At 39.7% G+C, this 11,464-nt stretch overlaps 1 protein-coding gene across 18 annotated transcripts in view; it reads right to left on the bottom strand.

The window, feature by feature from the left end:
- Nucleotides 1-6,517: 6,517 nt before the first annotated feature.
- The window catches only part of MAP2 (microtubule associated protein 2), a 364,315-nt gene continuing 359,368 nt past the window's right edge, over nt 6,518-11,464 (bottom strand). For all 18 annotated transcript variants that reach the window (XM_019553948.1, XM_019553947.1, XM_019553954.1 and 15 more), the window contains one exon: nt 6,518-10,582. In XM_019553948.1, coding sequence (XP_019409493.1) covers nt 10,367-10,582 — 216 coding nt within the window. In that variant the 3' untranslated portion in view covers nt 6,518-10,366. The remainder of the gene's footprint in view (nt 10,583-11,464) is intronic.

The raw sequence follows: 11,464 nt of genomic DNA, 5'->3' as shown, positions 1-11,464 counted from the left end.
ATATATATTTAGTTTTCCTTTTAGCCCATCTAAAGTGGTGGGGTGGGAATCACAATTGAAATCAGTTATTTAGGTCAACCCAGCCTACTTAAGGACCCAGGCAATGTCCAACCTAGAAACTAGAGGTTTTGAACAATTTTGATGAGATGTGAGTGTTTGTAGAATAGGCACAAGCAAAGTTCCTAGCATTAAATTGGGTCCTTGGGAATATTAACTAGCAACTTACATTCTTAAGGGATTAGGATAAGATAGCAGTACATTTGGATGCCAAGTTCATCCTGGAGGCTGGTGCTACCAGGTACTTTAGTCAGTTCCTATGAAGAGCTTGATCAGATTTGAAGTAGGTGGGCACTCTGAGAAGTAACTAGACAAGAAAATCTACTGTATTTTTCTTTACTTAAGGAGTGTTGGGGGTTTGGGAACACCCTGTACTGAAATTCAAGAATTTGTTGTTGGTAATAGCCCTCAGTTTGTTAGCATGAGTAAACATACCACCAAACATGAGAGCATTACAGATTTCTCAGCATTTTACAACACAACAATTTCACAATAATTCTGATGAACAGCATGATCACAACAATACTGTTCAACTACTTACTGATCAGTAGATATGAAAACTATTTCCATATCAGAAAAAAATTTAACTGGTCCCAGACAAAGCTGCAAGTTGGCAAATCTAACTTTTGGAAAGAAACCCAGATCTCACTTAAGCTCAGAATTAAAATATTTAGTCCAGTCAAATTAGATAGGAGCATAAGAGGTTGCCTATTTCCTCTCATGCTTGACTAAAATCACTTCTATTAATGGATACAATAATAGCTTCCACTCTCTATTTACTTTATTCATCAAGAAAGTACTGAGCACCAGACAGGGGTGCAGCCCCAATATCCTACATGGTGAAGAAAGACTTGGGGTTGGCAAGCCAGTCAATTGAATGATCAAATAATGTAAATTGACCATGTATTATTTCACTGCAGTAAAAAATTGTCATAGAGTCTACAAAGCCGAAGTCCGTACTACAGTTTAAAGCAGGCTGAGATCCAAAGGGACCTCTCAGCTAGGATATGCAAGAGGTTGGGCTGAGCAAGTGGGGAGCTGCTATCAATGCAAGTAAACTAATACAACTTGGACCAGGTTGTTAACCTTTTTCCTAGGGGATTTGATTTACTGGTGCAATGGATTATCTGCTTGCTGGATCTCATAGAGAAAGCCACCATTTCATAGCATTCAATTGCAAGCAATAAAAATTATACCCCACCAAGGCAGTATCTCAGACCTCAGTACCCCCAACCCACAGCTTAAAGGGGGGAAAAAAAATAAAGGTGACTCAGTTCACCAGATAGCAATTAAATAACTAGGGAGATCTCTGTACTAAAGGAAAGTGTTTTTTTCACAAGACTCTTTCATGTGGCAGGGAGTACTTCTTTCTGGCACTGCTTTCAGATTACATATGCAGAAAAAGTCAGAACAAAGTGACATGTAGTTGCTATGATACCAACTTTTGTTTTATGTCACAGCCATAATAAAAGTCAGGATCAACTAGAGTGTTATGTTGAAGCATAAGATAAACACTCATATTCCATCTGTATGGAATAAGAGATGCGTATGTAAGTAAAGTAAAGATCTCAGAAGTCTCACAGCATTACGTACAATGCCATCACAAGTCCACTGTAATCTGTTACACAAATATGCATTTCTTACAATAATATACTTCAGTGATTACCCTAAAAAGGTGGTATGTGTAATGGAATAGGCTAGTATCAGGTAATGCCACAGTTGCCACACTTTGGCCTGTATTTTACAAGAAACTATAGCATTAATTTTTCAAGCACTCGGACATCAGAGCTGGGACCTGATTTTTCAATAGAGAACACTACACACACCATGGCACTTCTAATCTGACCTTCAGATTCATTTCAACCCCAGGGGAAAGGGGAGAGGAAAGAGGCCAGGTAACTGAGCATTTGTTTTGGGGTCCTAAAATGAAAAGGAATGTTAAGGCATTGTGAAGATTCAATCCTTAGAATAACTGATGCCTGAGCAATGCTACACATTATGAAGTAGCTGTACTCACCTAGGAGCAAAGAGTCATGACAGTCATGACTTTCAGGTGTGCTCCTCAAATAGCAGAGACTGTAGTCTTCTGCAGGAGACACTGGCTAATTTTAAGCTGCCCTTCCATATTTGGAATTGTTGGACAAGTGAAGGAAGCATACATGCCTTTGTCATGAACTATTCCTGGGAAAGGCTGTTCCAAAATTATGCAGCAGTTTGCTTTCCAACACCTTGAAGCAACTCCTCTTGCTCCAGAACAGCTTCTCAGGACACAAATCACAGAGCAGGTAGGAACTGGAAAGAGAAGGGCTGAGGTGTGACTAATCTAAAATTGGGTAGGTGAAAACTGGTACAGATGGGAAGTACTACCAACAGAGAGAAAACCTTCTCTTTCCCTCATTCAGTGTTCCAGAGATGTATAACTCGAATAGATATTTGTATTAGGCAGTTAAAGAACATTTAGGATTGAAGTGGATGAGATGGAAGACTGGTGAAGTTAAGGGATAACAGAATAAGAGCTAGCTCTTATTCCTGGTCACCAGAGCTCAAAGTTTCTTACAAGAGGTCAGTACCATCAACTCCCATTTACAGCTGGGGAAATGAAGGCAAAAGGACTGAAGCACAATGGTGGAAGACATGGAGTCTCTTTCTAGCTTAAAGTCCCAGCACAATCCCCTATTCATTATGCACCACTGGTTCACTAGAAACTGGGATAAACTTGCTGCTGGTAAGATGAGCAAATAACATTCACAGGAAACCACTTGCCAGTAGGGAAGGATTCAAGTGGAATCATTAGCCCTGGACCCCAGTTAAGCCTCTCTATGCTCCTTAGGCCAAGATAGCTATTACTAGTCTAGTAGAATGTGTCGGATATATAAGCCTGAGCTTGTCTAATGTGGCAGGCAGTAACTTTCCAAAATTCTTCAACGTATGATTTATAAGGATGTCAAATTATCAGCACCTACACTAAAGGTCTACTGTGGAATGTGAAATACAGAAGCCAATTATTTTAAATACATTCATAAGGCAATTCCTGAAAGTGTCCCAACTGATGACAGTTCAGAGACCAGAATAACATGGGCAACACAGCATGCACCCTTGCAGTGTTAGCAAGTCATCCATGTCTATAATAGAGAACTGTAGAGTCACAAATAGGTAGGAAGCAAAGGTGAGGCTTTTCAGCTGAAACTGCTCCCCCCCCCCCAAAAAAAAAACCCCAAACAAACTCCACAGACAAGTCTTGACCACTTCATTTTACAGACATCCATAACTTGTTTACATTGTGGTCCTTTGTTTTCCTTCCAAATGAACCACTAGAATCCAATTTCATTTAGGGCCCTTGCATTATGGGACAGAATTTCAGAACTGGAGGTACCGATAGCTCCAAATTTGGCACTCAGAGAAAAAAGATTTTGGCCCCACTTGCAGATGTACGCTTTACGAGAGGCTAAACTCAAAAGAAGGCCACAACTCAACTCTTGACCACCAGGGATATTTCTAGAGGAAAGAAAATGCTTTATATTCCGAGTGCCAGGGAAACCTGGCATTTGTTTTTAGCTTACGTATTTCTGTATTAATCTGAGCTAAACCCATTTTCCTTCCTCCCAGCTGGTCACTGCAGACCCTAAACAGAGAAGCTCTTAGGTATCCAGCCCTGGTTGCAATGTCCTGCCAATGTTTGCCAGGCATCAGTCACTCACCCAGCTGGGGCAGGGTTATTATGCTCTACTTCCCCAGGAGGAACTGACTCAAAGCAAGCTCCCCTGCCACTGCTGCCCAATTAAGGTTGCCACCTCCCCTGCTTTGGTGCCTTCCGGCAGCCTCTGTGCATGGGTGCTCTAGGTGGCTGCAGTTTGCCCTGCAGGCGGAACTTGGCGACCCACATGCTCAGGAGCTGAGCTGCAAGTAAGGGCTAGAGAGACGGCGTGGCAACCTCAGCACCAGCCAGGGTGACACCAGCCAACCTGCTGGCTTCCTGGTGTGCTGGGGTTTCAGATACCCTTCTGGAGCCCCCTGGTCCTTGCTTCACCCTACCTGCTGTAGGCCTGGTGTTCATGCTGACATCGCTGACTGCAGGACAGGGTTTGCACCGCTCTGAGTGGGGAACCAAATGTCCCTGCTTTGTTCTTGATCATCCTTGCTTGGCTCCCGGATCTGCCCTTTGACTCCATGGTCTGATTTCTGGCAGGTTGTAGGAAATCTATGCCAGTCACCTTCTTCCCTAAGGGACACTTATCAAGCAAGTTGTGAACCCCTCCCCCTGCTCCTTCCCCCCTTATTTCTCATGTTCGGACGTTGTATGCAATGTTTTCCACAGCTGTCTGCCTCGGTGCTCCAGTTTTTTACTTGCAGAGCTCCTCATTGCTGGTACTTTTGGGTGGGTTCAGTATATCAACAAAGCAATGAGTTGTTTGTTTGTTTTGGGAGGGGTGGATATTTTTCCCCAGAAGGAAAACTATGCTTTCTGTCAACCCCAGGGCTTGCCAGACTGTAACAGGAACTCACTGCCAGCTGGTATGAGTGGGGAATGGGTAGATAGTGACGAGACCTGGAAAAAAAGGCCAGGTGAGGGGCTCAGCTTGAAGAAGGTGGACGTCGTCCCCACACTGTCCCTACAAAGATTCTTTTGGAAAGAAAAGAGCCCCAGCTTGGTTCCATCCCAAAGGCAAGGCTTGTTCTGGTTCAGTAATACCACTGGAGCTACAAGGGTAGAAGGGGAATGGGGGGATGGTTCTGGCTTCTTGTTGTTCTCTGAAGATTTTGAGGGGGAGGCAAGTAGTTGATTTGGGGGTCACCACCCACCCCCAATGGAGTATTCAAGGCAACTTGAAGAGAACCTGAGATTTTCATCGCTTGTGTTTTCTTTCCACAGAAGGGAGCAGTTGGGACCTTGGTAAGGAAACACGTTTCAGTTGTGTAATTGTAAAGGGTTTTATTGTAAATAATAATGAGGGGAAAATGATGTCTTATCCCACAAAAAGCACCTTGACAATTTTTTACTGTTGGTAATGAATATGGATACATTCAAAGCATAATTGAAACAGGTAGCATATTCCTTTTGCAAGTTAAAGGCCTAATCTTCCCAACGTTATTTCTACAAGAAATCCAACTGAAGTCAATGCAGTGATTCATGTGAATAAAGAGCCTACAATGTGAAATAAAATAGTGGGAATAACAATTATGAATGTTGTGTTAGGGCACTGAAACAGGGGAAAAAAAACGTTTACTGCAAGATGGCCATTTTCCTTATGCAAGTCACCAGCACGGTAAGGTGGCTCTTGCTCATAGAGTTCATAGACAAAGGAAGACTAGCAAATACAGCTACTGTCATGTAATACATGAAGATTTATTTCTCCGGAGAACTAATTCCAGTAAAGGAGAGTAGGTGAGGGGACTGGTTAGCTAAAACCGGCAGACCTGTTGCTTAGCGGGGCATGAGAATGCCCATTCACAGTAGGAACACAAGAAAGCAAACATGATTCAGCACTTGTTTTTTCAACATGTGTATGCTTGTGTTTAGAAGAAAACAAGGCTGATTTATGGCGGCATGTTCTCAGCAGCAACCTCTTGGCAAGGATAAGCATGCCTTACTGAGGAGTTTGAATAAGCTTGAGATCTAAGTAAGTGCACAAACAAACAAGAACATATTAGGGGGTTGACATTCTCTTAGGGACAAATTTCTGGCTGGGCTTTTCTTTTCAGCAGAGCGTATGAGGATGCCAATGCCACTCTTTACTTTGTAAAGAAAACAGATATATAAAAATGATTTAACGGTTTTCAGCCCTGTTCCCAGTAAGCAAGTGGCCATGAGATACGACCAAACTTGGCATTAATAGATGCCACTTCAGAGACACTAGCGTTTAAAAGGTTATACCCGTCCACTGAAGCACATGCCCATGCCCAGTCAGGTTTGAGGTCTCTGGTATATGGTAGGTGCGCTGTAAGAGAAATTATAGCCGCTAGCTGTGCTGCACATATTTTGTGGGGAAACAGATGACTCCAACCTCCAGGGACACCTTCACTTGCATTCAATTCTTACAAAAAAATATGAAGAAAAAAGGAAAGCTGAGCTACTCATGAGATCAGTTATATTTCTAGGTAGCTGCATTGGCTAATTCAGAAAGTAAAGCAAGTATTTGAGTTACATTTCCAGGGCAAATAAGGTTATGACAGGGAAATATCACCCTACAGATTGGGGGGGAGGGAGGTGGAGTCAAGGTGGGGGACGACAAACAAACACCAATTAGAATCAAAAAGCAAACTGACTTCTTTGGGAACAAATTATGGGGAGTAGCTGACAGACACAACATGCCCCTATGGCTACTGACTCCTCTTAGTGAGATTTCATATATGCCATGGCAGCAGATATATGATATGATATTTTCTTACGAGTAATGTAGTGCTGTATAACGAATGAATGAGAAGAGCCTGCATCTCAAAAAGAAGAGACAGATACAAGCAGTTAGATGACAAGCAATTTTATTTTGCAAAACAATCACTATACAGCAACAAATACAATTGCAAATTGGATTGAAAAACATGAACTAACTACCACCAGCCATTCAAGAAATGCCTCTTTATGGTAACAGGCTCTAGAATTATCAGAAAAAAACACAGGTTTGTAACAGCAGACTGTATTCCTTGAAATCCCAGCATACAGAATATGTTTCCTTTTTTTTCTCTTTGCTAAAGTTGAAGTGGTGTTTATGCTTGACTTTTCCAAGTGTGAAAGTTATTCATTTTCCTGCAGAGGGAATTACTTGAGTGAGATTACTAACAAGTGAGCTCTGTGCTCACCTAGGCTAAAATTCTATCTTCATTTTATATAGCAAAAGTGATCTACACTTCAAGACATGTGTCTTTGAAGGGACATTCATACTTGGTTCCAAACATTATTTAGTCCAGCACATCTTGTATGTGGTTGTCCACAATGACTGCTTTTTGACTCCTTTTGGGTCACGTAGATAGGCAAATTTGTATACATTTGCAAGCAGTCACGATGAGGAAAGGAATGTTGCTACTGTACTTTAACATATTTGAATGGATAATACCATTTAGTGCTGTACAGTGAAACTATGTGTAATCTAGTGGACACATGATTTTCCTCATCATTATTAGTCTTTCCTTTAATGGTACTGGACAAAGATCTATTCGACTTCTGCTGATTTCTTCCTGCCTGTGATTACATACAAACAGAAATTTGCAGATGCAGAAATTCTTAAGGAGCGCCTTTTTTACTCTCATCACTCAAAAGATATATTCAGTTTTGGTCATTCTACTGCTATCCAACTTGGTGCAATTTAAGTGTTCAATTTCCCTGGATGATGTATTGTTACAAATAGAGAGAAGTTTGGTCTCAGATACCACTGACTGGCTATACCTACCAGTAGAATCAAAATATTAAAGATGTACTTTCTAGAATCTTGGATATATTTTCTTTTCAATGTGGGCATCAGATGCTTACAAAGTTGGGTTTTTTTTAACACAACAACATTCTTCTTGAGAAATTAAGATTTTGAGGAGCTTTTTCAATGAACACCTTGAGTCATGTAACACAACTGCTCTTTATTCAACAGTGAAAACTCTTCATTTCTTTTATCTTCATTTAACTCCACAAAAGATCTAGAATGCTTTCCATGGAAGGACAGTTACTGATTACAAGGTCTCTGCCTGAATTAAGACAAGGAAGCTCATTTCAATGCATGAAGTAAGTAACCAAGTGTATCGCACCAATCTAACTTTGGATGTTGTCTATGTACTGACTCAAGTTAATGATTTATAGTATGTTAATTTTAAAAGGAGAATGAAAATACTTAAGTTGAAGGTTAAACACTGTTCTGCCTTGCTGGTGCTCAGCTGCAATGAAGGTGAGGTTCAGCAGTACCTTAGTTTCTCTCTAACACTGGCAAAACACATAATAAAAAAAGTGCAAAGCTAATTTGCATTAACTGATGCTACAGACACAGCAACATGTTCAAAAATACTGTTTTCCCATCTCGTTTTGTTTTAAAAAATGGCAAAGGATTTTGTTATACCACATGGCACAATATTTCCATGTCAATTCTTATGCTTATTCTAAACATCAGTACAGAAACTGCAAGGCAGAAGCCAGAATCCTCTTGATGTATGTAACTTGATGTCTAAGCTCATTTGCTTTTGTATAAAATTACAGATTTCTAAACAGCATTAGGTACTTTGTAGTGTGAAAAAGCTTTTTGCAGAGTTAAAGTGTGACGTACAGTTGTATTTAAGAATTTACTGTCAGTAAGGTACCTGGAGTTTTAGCTAAATAATTAATTTTCATACTTTTGGGAATTGCTTAGCTAAAATCTTCATACACCTCAAACATTTATTGTTAATATTTGTAGTTTTCTACCTGAATTTAATTATGTGGCATCCTGTTCTATTAATTATAACAATTCTTCTCCACAGATAAAAAATCTTCTCTGACTATGCATCTTTTCAGATCAGTCCCTGATCCACACATTCATGTACAAATAAGAAGTAAAAAGAACAGATAGAATACTCAAAAGCTTGCAACTCATGGTTCATGTGTAGCTTAACTAACTGTGCAAATGTTATCTGGAGATTTCAAAAGGAAAACACCATTCTGCAAGTGTGTAAACTGGTCATTTCATAATGTCTATTATATATAACATCAGCAGATTATTATCCACTGATGAATAATAGTACCATATTACCTTCAGTGTTTTCTTAGTGTCCATAAGGTAGCACTGGAATTCTTACAAGTAACTCCATTAGGTGTGATGTTTATCTCTCTCTGCCTTTTTCTTTTAATTCACACTTTGTCTTATACTTTTTATAGTCAATATAATCTCACTTGGTTCAGATTTAAAGATACCCTATTATCTATCCGGTCATCATAGTGACCCAGTCTAGGATGTTTATTTTATTTATTTATTTATTTATTTAATTTATTTATTATAATTTATAGGCATGTTCTACAGTGCTTATTACTGAGCACTTGATCATATACATAAGACATCACTGAAGGACTAGAATGACACCCTAATACTCTTATTCTGTGTTTCAACTTTAGCAAAAGAAAAAAGAATAAATAAATCCAGTATTCATTGTTACTACAGGAATTTTAAAAAATGCCAAAACCAAACTATTTTTGGATTTTTAAAAATCCAAAATCTAAACCCACCTCTTTGGAGACCCTTTTACAAACATCTGGACCCCACAAAATCAGTCTTGGTGAAGAAAAAGGGGAGGGAAGGAATTATTTTTCTAGCATCACAGAAGAGACTTGCATCTGGCACTAAAACAGGGTCACGGCTTTTAGTTGTTACAGAAAGCAATTCATGCTAAAATTTTTGTCATTTTTTTAATGTATTTTTCTGAATAGGGAAAAAAACCCTGCTAACATCTACTTTTACATACCTAAAATTGCAACACCAAAGGGTGCAAGAGACACAGATACTGTGAATAAAGAAGTATAATATTCAAGTATATGAGGGCGTATCACAAATGGCCACAGAGAAATATATATATCTATAATACTGTATCAAACAGATGGAAAGGATGTGAAACCGGTAGTGTGTACACAAATCTAGCCGCTTAACCAACATTCTAATCAGACACAAGTCCATTGGAATGGAAGTGCTCCCTTTCGATAGCTTTTCCATGTCACTTCCTCAAGCATGGTTCAAGTGTTTTTCAACTACTATTTTTAGTTATTAGTTAAATAATTTATTGGAATCAGCTATACACTGACAGGGTTAACCAGGCCCAAAAATGTTAATAACTTAATTCAATCTTTCTTCTACCCATTTATACAAAATAACACTTTAATTAAACTTGATTTTCTTTATATGCCCTTCCTTCTGAAAAGTGGATTTTTCAGTTTAATTTAACCTGTAATAAATTACAGTGGGCAACTTTTTTTTCTCCCACCTATCAACAGAACAGTGAAATGAGCAACTTGGGATATTAACAAGGCTCTTCAGAAAGAGGTGGACAGCCTTCAGGCACATGAAAGGTAAAAATGCATTTTATCATAGTACGGTACTCCATGCAAGACAGAGCAGAGCAACAATAATTGTCCAATATAACATACTTTGATTGTATACCCATGTAAAGCCAGTGTCTTCCTGCTGTAAATGGAGATCAGGCCAATTTTTGTATCTATTTTTTTCATTTTTTTATTGTATAGTTACTACAGTCTTGGGATGTGACTTAATTTTAGACATGGTAAAGAATGAATGTAACACCTGCTCTGAGCCCATTCCTGCCAAGAGCTCATGCCTAAATATTATTACTTCATACACTGCTAAATGAAGCAAATTCATAAGCCCTGCTTAGCTAGGGCTGCCGTGACATCTTCAGCAAGGGTAGCAAGCTGAGGGGATTCAAGCAGGTTGATGCTTCCAGAGGATGAGACATTGCTGAGTCTGCGAGGAGAAGCCACGCTGGATCTGCCCGGTGACTGCGTAATGATTTCAGCCCCATGATCTACACGGGCTTTAGCATGCTCTCTGAAGTTTAGCTTCTGGCTGTCAATCTGTTCAAGAAAAGTAATGCCTTTAAACATTTGTTTTTGAGTAAAGAGTGTGGGTTCTCCATTGTCAAATGCATTTCAATGCCTGCTTTCTCTAGGGACAGTTTTCTCATTCATACATTATTCCACCTTTTTATTCTGAGGCCATTCTCCAGTTCCCAGTGCCCTTTGTGGTGCTTGAGGTCAGTGGCACTTATGAGGCCTCAACATCTGCTAGTATGATGATGTACAGTATCCTGGTTGTAGCTGCCATCACTGAATACTTCAGTTAGAAGAACATGAACGCAGTCCTATGAACGCAGTCCTACCCACAATATCCAGCAGTGCTTGGCAGTAGGAGTTAGGCACCCAGTTCTCATTGACTTTCCATAAGATTCTGGTATCTAACTTCCTTAGGCAGGCTTGAAAACCCCTCCCATAACCTTATTTCTGCTACTGGAAAATCTATGAGGTCATCATATGCTCACTGATCTATGAAATATTTATATTTTTGGCCTGAGATTGTGGGGGGGAGGGGTTTGTTTGTTCGTTTTAAGCAAAGGAAAAGAAAGACCTGAAAATAATTGAACTCAGGCATGTCCCTGAATATTCAACATATGCTATGGCTGAAATTCATCCCTGGGCACAGTCAGCACAAGGCCTAATTGCTACTAAGTCCCATTTCAACCTCATTTAACAAGCATATGTGAGACTTTGGGTATGCACACACCATAAGCTAGGCCAGCAGATCAGAGGTGAGTTTCACCCAATTTGAGCTGTATTGGTGTGTTGTGGTTGGTCATATGATATTGTTTCAATTCTCCAATAGGATGATCCTTCAGGCAGAATGTAAACCTGCCAGAATGAATGTAAATATGCTTTTTATGTACACTGCCTTAGCAAGTA

This window comes from Crocodylus porosus, unplaced genomic scaffold (assembly GCF_001723895.1).
Source record: "Crocodylus porosus isolate Cpor-Errol unplaced genomic scaffold, CroPor_comp1, whole genome shotgun sequence".
NCBI lineage: Eukaryota > Metazoa > Chordata > Crocodylia > Crocodylidae > Crocodylus > Crocodylus porosus.
The sequence above is the reverse complement of the archived record's forward strand: the minus strand, read 5'-3'. Positions and strand labels throughout refer to the sequence as shown.